The 18,061-nt window shown below is 35.6% G+C and overlaps 1 protein-coding gene across 1 annotated transcript in view; it reads left to right on the forward strand.

Annotated features, from left to right (window-relative positions):
• tnfrsf21 (tumor necrosis factor receptor superfamily, member 21) overlaps positions 1–11,983 on the forward strand; it is a 30,862-nt gene extending 18,879 nt beyond the window's left edge. Inside the window, exons 4-6 of the mRNA XM_016235690.1 lie at positions 2,300–2,565; positions 9,314–9,527; positions 10,679–11,983. Of these exons, the coding sequence (XP_016091176.1) occupies positions 2,300–2,565; positions 9,314–9,527; positions 10,679–10,908 (710 nt within the window). The 3' untranslated portion in view covers positions 10,909–11,983. The remainder of the gene's footprint in view (positions 1–2,299; positions 2,566–9,313; positions 9,528–10,678) is intronic.
• Positions 11,984–18,061: the final 6,078 nt, after the last annotated feature.

Consider the following 18,061-nt stretch of genomic DNA (forward strand, 5'->3'; position numbering starts at 1 on the left):
TATATATATATATATATATTAGGGCTGTCAGTTTAACGTGTTAACTTAATTAATTAGTTATGAAAAAATAGCGTGATTCAAATATTTTAACGCAGTTAACGCACTGGTCCCCAGACCTGTACGTCATCTTACATTTCATACAGTTGACTGTGTTGACAAATATGATGCAGGGCAACAACTTCATAAATGCACTTATGCCCTAAAATTAAAGATATTGGGGCACACGATATCACACGAGCAGTGACAGCAATATCACACGAGTGCTGTTTGTCCCCCGAATATCACTGAGTGTAAATGTGATTTTATACAACAGTTCAGTAAATAAGAAGTTGATATTGTGTTGTATTTTAAACACAATATTATGTGTTTTTGCTCAATTTTGCAGAGAACACATTACCTTTAAAGCCACAGCAGAACTATTGTGCGTCTCTGAGCAACACAGCCTTGTTTAGTTTCTGAATGAATCCGCGTTTTGAACGAATCGTGTGAATCAATGATTCAGTAGCCCATGCATAGAGAGAGCCGTTTACTTCATTCCTGAATGAATCAGCCGTTTGAACGAATCGAATGAAGACATTTACCTCCACCTGCTGGCAGTTTTAGCTTCTTATTTAGAGTTTAGTTTTTTAAAAATAATTTTATAAAAAAATATAATAATAATAATAATAATAATAAAACATTAAAGGGATAGTTCACCCAAAAAATTTAAATTCTGTCATCATTTACATACCCTCATGTCGTTCAAACCTTTCTTTTCTGGAACATAAAAGAAGGTATTTTGAAGACTGTTGGTAACAAAGCTGTTTTGGTTACCGATGACTTTCATTGTATGAACAAAAAATACTGAGATGTTTCTCAAATGATCTTCTTTTATGTTCCATAGTTTATGTTAGGCAGTTGTAGCCTAAATGTTTATGTGTAATACATTTTATGTTGAATCAAATAAAATATTTCTTTCTAAAGCTGCATTTTGTAATGTCTACTTGATACTTTCTCATTTATCACAAAAATAGCTTTAAATAATCTTTTGTGGGTATTTTCACAGTCAAATTTATTTTGCGATTAATTAATCGACACATCATGTAATTAATTAGATCAAAAATTTTAATCGACTGACAGCCCTAATATATATATATATATATATATATATATATGACCAAAAAAACAACAATTATATATATTTACATTTTTATTTATTTATTTATTATATTTTAGTTATATTAGTACTTAATTTTAAACTAAAGGAAACTAAGAAATGTTACCTTGGAAACTACCTGAAATAAAATAAATGTACGTTTTAAATATTTATTTTCAGTTAACTTTTTTTATTTCAGGTAACAAAATGTTATTGGTGGTTTTAGATTTAGTTCCTTCCCCTGTGTGAATCTATGGGATTTTCCACAAAGTCTGGGGTATTTATTTATGTATTTATTTATTTTTTGGAAAAATCACTTAATAGTAATTATATTCATCTATTTGTGATTCTTGATTTCTCATTGTTGACTATAGCACAAATGGTGTGAGATGATTTACAACACATGCTGAAGTTTAATACTTTGGTTTGGGGCTGCGCAGAGATCCCTAACCCTATGAGCAAAAACTTGTATCTTGTAAGTGGAAATATGCCATATATATGAGTATAGTGTGAGTTAAAAAAAAAACTTATCATGGCTCCCTTGGTTTGCTTCAGGGGTTCACTCTTAAAAGGATTCCCTTGGAGGCATCTGTATGTCATTCTACACTAAAGTGTATAAACACAGGCATCAATCTAGATCATTCATATGACCTTATCCATGGGACAGTATGTCCCACAGGAGCCGCTGGTGTACTGTAACCCTAGAGCTCTGCCCTTCACTGTATGATTCCATTTCTCGCTGTCTACTCTATACTTCACCAACAGAACATCATGCTAAGATTGCATTTATTTGATCAAAAATAAAGTAAAAACAGCACCACTTTGAAATAATACTACAATTTAATATAACTGTTTTCTATTTTACTACATAACTGTAATTTATTCCTGTAAATGTGATGTCAAATTAGAATTTTCAGCAGCCATTACTCCAGTCTTCATTGTAATACATCCTTGCTGAATAAACATAATTTAAAAAAAACACACATTCTGCCCCCAAACATTTGAACGGTAATGTATATTAACATATGGCATGCTGCTCTGTAATATATCAGTACAGCTCGTCAAAGGTAGTACCTTGGGACTGTTGTGTTGTGCTTGTCTTTGAGGTTCAACTACAGTTTATAGTAGATAAACATAGGATTGACCTTTCCTCTCTCTCTCTAGGTGTTGACATCTTGAAGCTGGTGGCAGCACAGATTGGCAGTCAGTGGGTTGACATGTATAAGTCTCTGGCCAGTGCCACCGAGCGAGAAGTGGCCGCTTTTTCCAACGGCTACTCGGCTGATCACGAGAGGGCATACGCTGCTCTGCAGCACTGGACCATACGCGACAGCGATGCCAACCTGGCAAAGCTGATCAATGCCATTCACCGCCAACGCCGCATTGACGTGGTGGACAAGATACGTAGTGTCATGGAAGACAATCCTCAGGTAAGCAACTTTAGGTTTTAGGTTGACAATGGAGTTTTGCGAAAAAACAAATGTTTTTGGTTACAGATACTGTTGTAAACATGAGATTTTAGCAGTCAGCCATGATTACAGCATGAAGTGAGTCATTTTCAGCTGGTTATGTGACCTGAACATGGCAGCATCCGTTAGGCCAGTGGTTCTCAAGCTGGAAACTGGGAACCACCAGGTGCAAGAAAATGCTAGGGGGTCTGTGGAATTTAATTTTTAATTTAATTTAAATTTAGAGAAAAGCTATTTAATAAAAAATAAATAAAAAAGATTAAACAATCTATAAACAAAGAAATGTTATTAAAATAAAAAATTATTAAAATAAATAAATCAGGAAGGAAAATAAATGAATATAAAATTAAAATAAATAGTAAAATAATATATTTGATTAAAATAATGAATAGTTAAATAAACAAAAACTATTGCTTAAAATAAATAACATTTAAATAATTAATTAAAACAAATATAGTTAAAATAAATATTTAGTCATTTACTTATTTAAAAAATAAATAATCAGTAAATAAATAACTAAATGAGCAAAAACAATTGAAAATAATAAAATTATTAAAAGTAAATAAATACATTTTGATTTAAATAAATAATACAGCTGACAGTATAGTACTACTGTACATTTTATGTAGAAAAGTGTAATGTAACAATCAAAACTAAATATTTAGCAAATATGTTACACGTATCTTTTTCATTTTATTAAAATAAAAAAAAGAAAATAAATGAATATAAAATGAAAATAAATAATAAATAAATATATCTGATAAAATAAATAGCAAATAGCTAAATAAGAAAAACTATTGCTTTAATTAATTAATTAAATATAAATATTTAATCATGTACTTATTTATATAATAAATAATCAATAATTAAATAAGCAAAAACTATTGAAAAACATCTTTTGGGGGTCTGTGGATTTTGTAAATAAAATATAATATTATAAAAATAGATTTTATTATTAAAATAATTAAAAAAAAGAGTTTTTTATAAAAGGTTTACATTATATAGTAATAAGTGTTTGTATTGTTGTATATTAGCAAACATCAAACCTGTCCTGTCATGGTCAAGCCACAAGCTGCTGCATTAGTCAGGCCACAATAATGGATCAAGTGTATATAGTCTTACATAACACACACACCCCAGGTCTAATAACACTCTACTTGGATAATATGTGCGCAGAAGAGTAAACAAACCACATGAGTGCATTGTGAGTCCTGGCTGCATCCTATTGAGCTGCATTACTAATGACAAAAGCCTGACAGGCTACCGGAGATGGAGGATCAGTCATCAACTTTCATTTTAGAGTTTACAGCCTTTCCTGTGTGCAGATTTTATAAAGGCCACTTTATTTACTCTGTCCTTGTCGCAAGGTCACAGCAAAATGGTGAAGTTTAGGCTTTTGTACTCATTTTGATGCCACTGATATGACCAAGATAAAGTGAGATAAAACTCTCAGAATTATTTATATGTCTGCCTGTCAACGCCACCTCATAATCACCTAATTGCCAGTGCTGGTGTTGACTTTCACTGAATGTTTGCCTGTAAAGGTAGTGCAAAGTCATCTCTCTGCTGAGCACATCCTGTTCAATGTTTTAAAGCAGTCCTCATACGTTCACTTCATTCGTCCTCATGTTTTGTTTAAATAAATAGTTCACCTATAGATTAACATTAAAAAAGATATTATAAAAATATGATTATTATAAAACTATATATATATTCATAGGAAATGTAAGTTATCAATAACAGCTAACCAACACTACAGTGACATGTTGTTTAAATTATGGAAAATTTGCAACCTTATTATTTGGAACCCTGCTATACACTTTACTTTATTTTACATATTTCATTTGATGTTGATTGCTAGAAAACTAAGTCCCTGGTCACCATTTACTTTTATTGTATGGAATAAGAAGTATGATCATTTTGTCTGATTCCTTTTGTGAATTAGTAAATATTATAAAATATTAATATTTTTAATTGATAGGATACATAAGTTTATTAGTAACTAGTAATTAACCAACAATTGGTTCCAAACTGTCTTTCACAAGTGAAATTTAGTTGGATATACCCATTTTTTTCTACCTTGGAACCGAACAATCTATTATTTATTTAATTTTTTATTTAATTTTTTTATTATATTATATATTTTATTTCTATTTTTTAACATCACGAGGGTGAGTAAATAATGACAGGACTTTTGTTTTTGTGGTGAACATTCCTTTAAAAGATGGAACTTTTAAGCCATGGAATGTGAAATTTAAATGGGCTTTGTCAGGGCATTCTCTCTTTCTCTGAGCAAAAACACAAATGGTGCTTACAAGATCTGATATTTACGGTGGCCGAGAGAGCTCAACGCACTGCAAATAGAAAAAAACACCTGCAAATTAAGAAAACAACTTCATCAATTGAACAGCACACACACTGCAAATGCTCACAACACAACCAAATAACGAAACGCACAGCAAATACTCACAGCACAACCAAACAAAGAAACACGCTGCAAATAAAATTCTTTATTTGGTTGCGTTATGAGCATTTGCAGCACCTGCTGTCAAACTGATGAAGATGTTTTCTTTATTTGCTGGTACTTTTTCTATTTGCATGTGTTTTCTGAAGTTGCAGCGCGTTGAGCTCTCTTGGCCACCGTAGATATTGAATTAGCAATGCTGAATGAAAATGATGCAGCAAAGAGGATGAAATATCATTATCATGACAGAGCGGCATTCATCAAAGCCACATGTTTGTAGATCAAATCACATGTATCCCATGCTCCACAGTGCCACAGCACGCATAACCTCCCGTCAGGAGAATGAATTGCACGTGGTAAGAAATAGAAAGACATTAGTATCAGATTAAATGAGTCTCAACACCATTTGGACATTTGGATTTAGGTATGTTTCCTCCTTGTTTACAAATGTCTGGGAAGTAAAATGCATAACTTCTTCAAATGTTTGATCTCTTGTACTTTATAATTTTATATACACTCAGATTTCTCCCGGAATCATATGTTATTAGTTCTTTTACTGCTTATAAACAGAATGACTTGCACTTTTATGAGTTACAAAGGATACAAAGTCATACCACTTGGTATGAATGCAAGTAAACCTCAGATAAGGGCCCTCAGAGGATAAACACACCCAGTGCTTCACTTGTCATGGATGCCGGCCAAACAGCCCCAGAACTTTTAGACGCCGTCTGAAATCCACCACCAGTCTGTCCCATGTTATTATTTATATAACGCCTTTTGACAGGTTTTCCAAACCATTGAGAAGAAAGAAAGAACTTTTGTTTCTCTTGAAATCTTTTTTTTTTTTTATGTATAATGTTGAAGTTCCACTACCAGGCTTTGTATAGTCAGATGTGGACCATTCGCTGTGTGCTGTTACTGTAGGTGGTCTTGTTGAGTCTGGAGCAGTGTTAACTGCGGCTAATAAGATCAGTGTGGGAGTGACACACTTTCCACATCTGTGGCTTGTGTCCTGGTGGGTGATGGCACAGCGTTCATGGCGGCTCCTATGTTGTGGTTCCAGACGTTTGCCAACAGCTTGTTTGCTGGATATGAATAGAGAAGATATTTGGGTATATACCCATCCTCCTTCCTGCGACATGCAAGTTGTCTGAACAGTAGACTGTGTGGTTAGAATATTGCGCTTGTTGATTTCATTGAGGCTGGACCAAGATGTGGAAGCCTCTAGTTTGTATTAGTCAGTTCTAATACAAATGATATGGATTCAGCAATAATGTAATGTTGATATGTGTGCATTTACTGTATACTACTTAGGGGGTTAGGGGTTTTTGAAAGAAATTAATACTTCTATTCAGCGAAGATGCATTAAATTGATGAAAAATGACAGTGAAGACTTACAAAAATGTCTCTTTGAAAAATGCTGTTCATGTTAACTTTGTTAATCAAAGAATCTATTTTTAAGAGACTTGTTCAGAGGCAAAAGCATCTAAGTGGCATTTGAAATTTTGTTCTAACATTAGTATTTTTATCAGGCTCTCTTTAATTTCCCTTTAATGGCAATGAATAGGCTCTTTCCATTGCCATCAAAGTGAAATAACCGAACATAAACATAGGAGCCTGATAAAAATGCTCATTTTAGAACAAAATTTCAAACACCACTTAGAGGCTTTTGCATCTGAACTCATGAGATATAATTTCATGTACAGGTGCATCTCAATAAATTAGAATGTCTTGGAAAAGTTCATTTATTTCAGTAATTCAACTCAAATTGTGAAACTCGTATATTAAATAAATTCAATGCACACAGACTGAAGTAGTTTAAGTCTTTGGTTCTTTTAATTGTAATGATTTTGGCTCACATTTAACAAAAACCCACCAATTCACTATCTCATGAGAGCAAGTTTTGTATTTCATTTGGAACCAAGGTCCTAGAGTCTGGAGGAAGGGTGGAGAAGCTCATAGCCCAAGTTGCTTGAAGTCCAGTGTTAAGTTTCCACAGTCTGTGATGATTTGGGGTGCAATGTCATCTGCTGGTGTTGGTCCATTGTGTTTTTTGAAAACCAACACACCCGTTTACCAAGAAATTTTGGAGCACTTCATGCTTCCTGGGCACCTGCCCACACTGCCAAAAGCACCAAAAGTTGGTTAAATGACCATGGTGTTGGTGTGCTTGACTGGCCAGCAAACTCACCAGACCTGAACCCCATAGAGAATCTATGGGGTATTGTCAAGAGGAAAATGAGAAACAAGAGACCAAAAAATGCAGATGAGCTGAAGGCCACTGTCAAAGAAACCTGGGCTTCCATACCACCTCAGCAGTGCCACAAACTGATCACCTCCATGCCACGCCAAATTGAGGCAGTAATTAAAGCAAAAGGAGCCCCTACCAAGTAATGAGTACATGTACAGTAAATGAACATACTTTCCAGAAGGCCAACAATTCACTAAAAAAATTTTTTTATTGGTCTTATGAAGTATTCTAATTTGTTGAGATAGTGAATTGGTGGGTTTTTGTTAAATGTGAGCCAAAATCATCACAATTAAAAGAACCAAAGACTTAAACTACTTCAGTCTGTGTGCATTGAATTTATTTAATACACGAGTTTCACAATTTGAGTTGAATTACTGAAATAAATGAACTTTTCCACAACATTCTAATTTATTGAGATGCACCTGTATATACCCAACGTTTTTGCATTGCAGTGAATATTTTATAGTACAGTTTAGTATATTAGTACAGTATATATATATATATATATATATATATATACAGTATATTCACATATAGGTAAACATTTATTTCACACCGTATGTATATAAAAATATTCAATATAAAAAAATAAAATGATTAAAATGAGGCACATTTAAACATCAGTTGTCATTAGACTACTGTACAAATCTCATTCTCATTACTGTAATTTTCCTTCATAATACAGTCATTTTGTATGAAAACATGCCTAATTGGCATGAAAATAATGCCACATTGCCAAAAATCTAAATGATCCCTTTTTTGTTCATTTTTGGGGGCCTAAAGCTCACCAGAGAAATGCATCTGTAATTGCTGCACTCATTCTGGCTTCCCTTGTAAAAAAGTGGCTATTTTTGCATGTGCTGCGGCACACTTACTTCCTTCCTTTCGGCACTAATGCATGATTTCATGGACAGGGTGGAGCAGTGTTATCTGTTAGTTTATTTCCTACCGTTGTTGTGTGCCAAAATAACAAGATTTCTGAAGTCAAAGAAAACTCACATCATTGCATAAATTTAGTGTATTAAATTTGGACAGTTAACTACCTGTTCAGTGAAATTACCAGATGTTCTTAGAAAAAACAAACACAATAGCACAATCAGTGTAACATTTCATGTTCTGTAATGCTCCATTACTCATATATTATCTCGCTTGACCTCTTGTGTTGCCATTTTCCTGGTGGTGTCTTTGAGTTCAGAGCTGTTTTTCTCTGTGTGGGGTGGCTAATGAATGACTAAATGTGATCTCTCGCCGTGCCACTCAGAGTAATGGTCTGCTTTTTATGTGGCATTGATTATTCACCGCTGATTCCAAGGGAAACTTTCCCGGAAATGGAGTGGTTTCCGTCCTCCCTATAATTTGGATGTTCCACTTCAGAAGTTTGAATACCTGCCCAGCCTATTATATACTTCCTTGAATAGCTTATGTCAGGACTTCCCAATCTGGGAGTCACCAGAGCTTTCTTAGGAGTCACCAAGTCTATTTTATATTGACTGTACCGACTTCCTGTGAAGTGACTCGTTCTCGGAAATGCACCATTAATGTTCCAACAAACTGGCATAACAAGTATGCTTTGCGCACGGGGGGTTTTGTGACTGTAACACAGGCCATGTGCTCTGTGGGCAGTGAATTTCTGGCTGTACTGGATCTTTTTCATCTGTCCTCCCCTGACGCAAAGACTAACAGGGACAGAACTCATGTGGGTGGTCCAGGGCTGCGAAGGCTGAACCCTTTGTGCTGACCCGGCCGTGAGCACATAGTGATACACTTGTAGAGCCCACACATGAATACAGTCATTGCTGTCTATCAGCAAAGACCCTCATTCTTTCAAATCCATTACTCGCGTAATAGTTGTTCCAAGAAAACTCTTGTTTGTTCTGACAGGATACACTAGTGGGTTCAGAACGGCATGAAAAATAATCTCTATAGAAATGTGTGCCAGAATGGCGTTCTCATCGCTGTCATTAACATGTACTGTGACTCCTCTTTTGCCGTAGGTTGACCTGAACAAGCTAATGACGGCTGTGAATGTAAGCCATTGTCTGAGCCCCAGCCATAAGCCTTTCGAGTCGTCCGGTGTGGTGGTGGAGCAGTCCCCCATGGAGCGCACCAAAGGATTCTTCATCGACGAATCAGAGCCGCTGCTGCGCTGTGACTCCACTTCCAGCAAGGACTCTGCCCTCAGCCGGACAGGCTCTTTCATAACCAAAGGTAAACACACATGGATAAACACTAGGAAGAAACACTAGGATAGATAGATAGATAGATAGATAGATAGATAGATAGATAGATAGATAGATAGATAGATAGATAGATAGATAGATAGATAGATAGATAGATCATTAAATATTTTAGTAATGTTTTATAATTTTTTTTAAATATATTTTGTAATATTTTGTTCTGTTCTCATAATTTAACAATTTCAATTCATGAATGTGTAATTAAATTAAAAATGTAATTGTTTTTGCACCTTTCACGTGGTGAAAGGTATTGAAGTAGTATCTTACAATATATCGCCCCCTTGTGGATGCTTTACGTTTCTGCATTGTATGTTCAACCATTTCAAATAATTCAAATGTGACCCTGGACCACAAAACCAGTGGGTATATTTGTAGCAGTAGCCAACAATTCATTGTATGGGTCAAAATTATAGATTTTTTAATGCCAAAAATCATTAGGATATTAAGTAAAGATCATGTTCCATGAAGATATTTTGTAAATTTTCTACCGTAAATATATAAAAACTTAATTTTCATCAGCTTTCATATGATGTATAAATCTAAATAAATAAAAAAAGACCCTTATGACTGGTTTTGTGGTCAAAGGTCATAAATAATTTAAATCTAGAAATGTTACCTTTTTTGATTGTTAGGCCCTATAATACTTATGTATTAATTATGTATTAAATGCAATTTTGTAATTGTATTTTATATTAGTAACATTTTGAAATAATAATACATAACAATAAACATTATCTTATTAATATAAATATTATTCTGTTCTCATAATTAATAAAAGTAATTAAGTAATAAGATTAAACTTTAAATGACAATTAAGTGTCCTATATTGTTCAAGGAAAGATTTAAACATGTTTGCACTTTTAATGTGGTAAAAGCAGATATGTTGCCCCCTTGTGGATGCTTTATGTTCCACTGTTAAAATATGCAAACAATCATAAGAAATGCTATTTTTTTTCTTCTTGAGCTGTGATTTTTTTCATCACACCATCTCTTATTAAATATGAAGCTTTTCTTTAAAATTTGCACTCTTCTTTTAGTATGATGTTATAAAGACTATAATGAATAATAAATCCTAAAATGTTTGTTTTATTAATGGCAACACTCAAATCTTCTGTCCCACAGAGAAAAAGGACACAGTGCTGCGGCAGGTGCGTCTGGACCCCTGTGACCTGCAGCCCATCTTTGACGAGATGTTGCACATTCTCAACCCTGAGGAGCTCCATGTTATTGAGGAGATTCCGATGGCGGAGGACAAGCTGGACCGCTTGTTCGAGATAGCAGGGGTGAAGAGTCAAGAAGCAAGCCAGACGCTGCTTGACTCAGTCTACAGTCACTTGCCTGACCTTCTTTAGATCTTTACAACATCTCACTATTGTCAGCTACAGAAACAAAGTGACGGACACACAGATGTGCGCTCACTCCGTTCCATTGTGTCATTCGGTGACATGCACGTAATATTAAAACCTCTGGAATGCTCAGAAAGGAGTTTCTCTGCAATCGAAGCCGCTCCTTGAGCTAGAATTCACAGAGCGTGGATGAAGCGTTCTCTTGTTTGTGAGCTCTTGACTGGATACAGCTGGTGTCAGTGCTATAACCTCTCTAACTTGCAGCATTTTCTTGCACACGCCTCAGCATGATGTCTAACTCAAAGCTATATGATGTAATTTATGAACCGTTTTTGTAAATTGTTAAATCAAGCATTTAGTCTTTTGATGTTATGTTAAAATGTGTTTTTTTGTATTACTAACAGATTAACGCATCCTAATCAGCTAGGTATTTTTGTTCCCTTTGTTTGTCTTTTTTATGTTCTCAAGTATTACCACTGTAGCTTTTTTTAGATACTAATTTTGTGTTTTATGTGATTTCAAGGGCATTGAAAATAATTCCAACTGGTTATGATACAAATCATGACTGTGGATTATGTGCATTCACTATACAACTCTCAAAATAAGCTCTATTCCCATGTGCTTTTCCAATAAAAGCAAGTATGATCGCTAAGTAATTTCACAAAGGCTAGAGTACCACCAAAAGAGTCTATTTCACATTTAAATGTAGCATTTCAGTATTGATATTGCAGATGATGATATGTAGTACAGAGAGAATGTCTCTGTTGAACTCTGTTAAATCAAGTCACTCTGGTGCTAGATGTGAAACTATGGGATAGTGGTCGATTTTATCCCAATAACAGTGTGTTTATGGTCATTTGACCACTGAACTTTAAAAAAATAAATAAAAAGTGGGTCAAGACAAAACAGCAGCTGTATTGACTCGCCTGGATCTGAGGAAGAGTGTCAGATGAGCTGTTTGGAAACAAATATGGACAGGATCATGGAGTGGAAAGCTAATATGTATTCTAATGGCTTTTAAAATGTAACATGTAACCAAGACATTTATTATTACTGATAATTATCATGTAACCTGGGAAATCAACAGATTAAAGTTTTTTGTCATAACTTGTGGTTGTATTCATGGTGTTTTTTTTAATATATAAATAGTTTATTGTTAATCTTCATTTTTGTTGAAGTGAGTGACATTAAAGTGCTTGAGATTCAAGTTTGTGGAGACATGCACATTTTATTTGAACATGGTTTCCCTCAGAGTAAATCATTTCTATCTATCAATCTCAGGTAAGCCTATCAGATGCATGGTAACTATCTGACATGAAACCCTTGTTGCTGATATGAAACATATAACAGTGTCCTTCCTCATTCTTATTTTACTTTTGGACAATATGTTGCACATTCTCAACTCTGAGGAGCTCCATAGGAGCTCTTATTTAGGAGATCCCAATGGCGGAGGACAAGCTGGACCAGTTGTTAAAGATTGCAGGGGTGAAGAGTCAAGAAGCAAGCCAGACGCTACTTAATCTGCAGTCGGGGTGTAAAACTCAACCTGTGTTCGAAATCACCCCATATACCCTCATTCACTATTCCCTACATTAGTCCACTAATATAGTCTACTCTAGTTGAAGGACTGAATGAAAACAAGTGAGCAAATTCAGACTGGAAGGGCTGCCCATAGTTTGTGCTGGCGGTTTAATAATCTTTTGAAATTTAGCAAACTAGCTCTTGAGGTGTATCTCTTGTAGTAATGAAGAGATTTATCTTGAACTCTGAAACAAGCATGTCTAAATCTTAATTAAATAATCAGTTAAAAAGAAATTTATACCTGTGCGATATTACTGTACCCATATTGGAACAGCAGTCTGGAAAATGGATGGATGGATGATTTAGCTGCAGATGCTATCTTCTGGTGAGATGCGGAAATTCATTCCACACGACCCTCACGGTGCATTGTGAGTATTCTCTAACCGTTGAGTGTACATCAGTTGAACACACCATAGATGTGTATAGGTAGATTCCACATTCGACTGCTCCAGACACTTCGACGCGTCCGCCATCTTGGAGCGGTCAATGTTTTGTCATTCACAATTAAAATCAATGAATTTCAAGATGGCACAACATTGTGCAGCATCTGGTTCTGGTTGTAAAAAAAAAAATCTTAAATTCATGCAGAAATTGGATAAACATTTCACAGGTAAGTATGTGTTGATTTGTGTTTTAATATGTATTAACTCATAGCAAACATGCCCCTTTGGGGCCCACTGCGGGCAAAAAAATCTTAGGCTATCCTTGGCTTGCACATAACAGCAAGAAAAATAGTAGGGGTGGGGGTAGTAAGGCGATATTTTAATTATTTATTAATAAATTTGTGTTTTCTGAGTCCATGTCCAAAGATGATCCTGACTGCCATCTCCTCATTGGACGCGCCTTTAGAGAGAAATGCATCGTTACGGATTTTATAAAATCCGTAAAAAGAGTTTTTATTTTTGATTTGAATTATTTAGTTTTAAAGTAGCAATTTAAAGCTTTCTATATATATATTTAGCTATATATATATATGTGAGGCAAGTATTCGCTGTTTCGGTTCATCATTGTGAAGTGCTCTTGGCCGAAATTGAAAAAGCGCATCCTGTATGTAGCCTATATCCTTTATTTTATAAAAGCATAACGTTTTTTTGATATTGTGAGTGCACACAAATAAAAGTAGACCCTTTACAGTTCCGAGTGATGTATTACTCTTAACTTTATGAGCAAAAATGATGGCATATTTTAAGTTGTTTCCAATACAAGTGTCAAGAATCCTGTCCATGGACTTCTGTTTGTTTGCCAACAGAGGTCACCCTCCCGTTACATTGACTCTCACACTACACAAACTGTTGCATGTCACCCCGGACTACATATCAGGAGATGGGCTCGGGTCGGACTCGGGCCAAGAATTCTGAAGAGCTATCAGACAAGGGCCGGGCTAGGGCCTATATTTGAGGCTCGTGCAGGGCTCTATACCTTGCTTTAGAATTCACATAGCGTGAATATGCGTTCTCCTGATTCCACTGGAACTTGGTCTGTTTCTATTTTGTGTTTTACTGCTTTTATGTATTTATTTATGTCCAGTGTCAATCATCATTTATTAATGTGTATTTAGCTAATAACTGTTGGGAGTTAATAAATAATATTTTAAAGAACTTAATATTAATGAAAAATGGTTCTTTATAACACTATGACCAACAACAGTTACTGCTGCCCTCTGTAATAGAATGGCAAAGTATGACAGTACAGTTATATTATTGGTTAAACTTCAATGTGTTCCCTTTCCAGATATAGATGAATGTCTGTTCAGTCCATCTGTATGTGGTCCAAATGCCAACTGCACAAATGAAATGGGAAGTTACAATTGCTTATGTCTTGAAGGATTCACTGCAACAAACTCACATCTCCCCATAAGCATCAATAACACATGTACAGGTGCATTCTATATTCAGATATTTGTAAAACCTTGAAAGTTTTGCTCATGCCTGTTACTGTAAATTCAGCCACACAGTGCATAAGGGTAATTATATTTTTATGCAAACTTTTTTGAATCTCTTCCTGTAATAAATATGTGAATGAATGTCTTAAAACATCAGAGGTCTGTGATCCAAACTCTCAGTGCACCAACTCAGTTGGGAGTTACAGCTCGTTACGGGGCTGACAAGACGTGAGACGTGCGGATCCATGTGCAAGCTTTATTTAAAGCAGAAGAGGTCAGAAACGCAGGCAGGGTCGAACAATGGCAAACAGGTATTTGGCGGGCAAGACACAAGAATAATCCTAGGGCTAGTGTAGGTAAACGATCGGCGAACAGAATCAAAAGGGCGAGACTAAAGGGATAAATCCAGGAAAACAGGCAAAGATCAGAAACCACGAAAACAGACAGGACAAGACTAGGCTAGGACTGGGAAGATAACGAGGGCTCTGTAAGGTAGCTATCACTGCTGGCGATAAGCGCATACAATACTCAACAGTAGAAAGGAGTGAGATTGAGTGTTAAATAGTGAGTGAGTGATATGAAACAGCTGTGTGCAATCAGTGCTGTGTGCAATCAGTGTAATGAATGATGGGATATGTAGTCCGGGGTGATATGCAACAGTGTGTAGTGCGAGAGTCAATGAAATGGAAAGAGTGACCTCTGATGGCTAGCAGATGGAAGTTCATGGACCGGATACGTCACACAGCTGTTCCTGCTTGAGTGATTTACTGTAACAAATAGCAGTGAACCAGTCAGCACCAGTAACCCATGCAATGCATGTAGAACATATATAACACATGTAACACATGTATAATCTTCAATAATAACCTTTTTTTTAATACAATTTACAGCTGATTTTTTGAATAGTCCATTTTTATTTGCCCTACATGATTCAAAGCATGTAATAAGTGTAATCCACCTTTTTTCTTCCGTAAAAATGGGCATTTGTAAATTCTTTGGGTCTAGCTTCCGGTCTCATCCGCGTCCACTATTTTTAGCTGTACAAAACAGTTCATTTTGCTGCTTGATATTGAAAATTGGTGTGTCTTACCATATTATTACCATACATGTATTAGTAATAATTCATGTTTGTAGTGCACAACTGATATGTTCTCAGAATTGCGAGTTTATATCTCACAATTCTGAGAAAAAAGTCAGAATTGTGAGTTTGTATCACGCAATTATTAGAAAAAAAGTCAGAATTGTGAGATAAAAAGTCGCAATTACTTTTTACATTTTTTTATTCAGTGGCGGAAACGGGCTTCCATATGAACCGGAAGTCTCGAACATTGACAGAATTAGAAAACTGCTTACTTCCGCATTGAAAACTTATAAAGAATGAAAAATGTATATGAAAACTCAAGGTGCCCTTAAGCAAGGCACCGAACCCCCAACTACTCCCCGGGCGCCGCAGCAAAAATGGCTGCCCACTGCTCCGGGTGTGTGTTCACAGTGTGTGTGTTCACTGCTGTGTGTGTGCACTTTGGATGGGTTAAAATGCAGAGCACTAATTCCAAGTATGGGTCACCATACTTGGCCACATGTCACGTCACTTTCACTTTTATAGGAAACAGAACAGGGCTGCGTTTCCCAATAACGCTGTCTCTTAGCGTGCTACGAAGACTCTAAAGCAGTGGTCGCCAACCCGTCAATTACTAATTAAAATACTAAGTAAAAGGCCTCAAATTTGAAGTACAATCTGGGATGTCATTTTCTATCAATTCTTCAATAGGTAGATCTTGTCTTTCATGAAGGCCGAGGTCAGGGATCTTGGGCCTAAAAAGGTTGGTGACCACTGCTCTAAAGGTATGTTTTAACTAAAGGTGTACTATTTCAAGGTGTGTTCCCCGAACTATACCTTAGGAGGTTGCTTAAGATATACCTTCTTACGTGCGACGTTAGCAGCTGCTGTCCATGACGGTGGTGCTGAATTGGTTGATATCAATGGCTCGAGAATCGATTATTCATTCTATGCACAGGCTGCTTCACTGCGTCATGTGAGAAAGTGTTGATTTTAAATAAAGACACGGAACTCTTTCCTGTTAGAACGCAAACAAACTTGCATGAAACTTTTACTTTCACTTTGCAACATACATCACATCAGGGAAGAAACCAAGAAAGAAAAATATATGCCCAGAGCACCTCCCAGTGGTCACCACATAAAATACAAGTATAAAAACTACAGAGACACTGCTTAATAATTTAACAGCTTTTAAGAGAACAGAGAAAAATAAATAAATATACCACCTTGGGCCTACACAAGTCCAACAGAAAAACATTGTGGTAAGAGTGCTTTCCAACAAGAAGCACTTCAGAAATAGTTGAAATTGCATTTATCAGGACTCATAGGATCTTAAAAAAATAATCCAAATTGCAAACTAAATCCAACCCTGTGGCTATTTATATAATTTTGAAATGAGTGAGCGAACCCACAACCTCATGCCCAAACGTAGCCTGTATCACCAACTGGCAGTATGCCTTCTCTGGTCTTTGAATGGGTCATTTATATTATCATAATATATTTCTTAATTTACTCCACAACCAGGGTTCATTGCCCAGCAGCTGCATCACATATTGGTGTAAATAACTATTTTCTGTTATTGGATGACCTACTCAATAAAAAGGCAATAGGAGAAACATATAATTAACAGCTACTATGGAGAAAAAGAGGAGAGCCGCCAGCAGCTGAATTTGCTGCCGTGCCGGCAAATGTGTGTGTGCATTTTTATACATACTGTATTTATTTTTATTTTTTCTAAACTTTTAGTACACTATATGGCTACGCAGACAGCGCTGTTTTTGATTTTGCACAGCTATTATATTCGTATAGAATGAGATGTAAAGAACTGTGAACTGTCAAAAGTGCTAAGGTATAGCTAAGAGTGGTCCAGATCAACCTTACGAACTAATGACTTGCAGAAGGTATACTTAACTAACTAAGAATGTTTCTGGGAAACTCGTATTAACGATAAGGTACAGGTTAAGGTACAACTTAAGAACGACGTAGCGTTATGTAGGTTTCGGGAAACGCAGCCCAGTTGGTTAGTTTCTAGAACAATATTTTTGTTTCCATTCATCAACATAGCAGCATTTGCACTGGGTTCTTATCATTCATATAATGTGATTTTAACATTAGAAATGAATTATATGATAGTACTGACCAGGGCTGCGTTTCCCGAAACCCTCTTAAAGCTGCGTCGTTCGTAAGTTGTACCCAGTGGTGGAAAGAGTACTGAAAAAATATACTCAAGTAAAAGTACCATTACCTTCCAAAAAATGTAGTGTGAGTAGAGTAAAAGTACTTGTAAGTACTTGTCCAAAAAACTACTTGAGTAAGAGTAAAAGAGTAGCCTATTTAAAAGTACTCATGAGTATTGAGTAGTGAGTACTGAGCTGTGGATTCTACCCCCTCATAATAAACGCTGTACATCGCAATTTATAGATTTTAAAAACGTTGTACATTCTGTAATTCACATTATCTTGTTTGTCATAAAGAATGAAGAATATCTTTCATCCAGCAGTTTTAATTTTGACTGCCAACTCTTTAAAATACATTAAAAAATCACGGAAACAGTATTCAGTTGAAGAAAAGATTAAAGTTATTCTCAGTACAATCATCCCCATTTCAATCATAAAGTTTGAAAAAATAGATTTAAA

The sequence above is a fragment of the Sinocyclocheilus grahami genome, unplaced genomic scaffold (genome assembly GCF_001515645.1).
Source record: "Sinocyclocheilus grahami isolate Dianchi unplaced genomic scaffold, SAMN03320097.WGS_v1.1 scaffold473.1, whole genome shotgun sequence".
Classification (NCBI taxonomy): domain Eukaryota; kingdom Metazoa; phylum Chordata; class Actinopteri; order Cypriniformes; family Cyprinidae; genus Sinocyclocheilus; species Sinocyclocheilus grahami.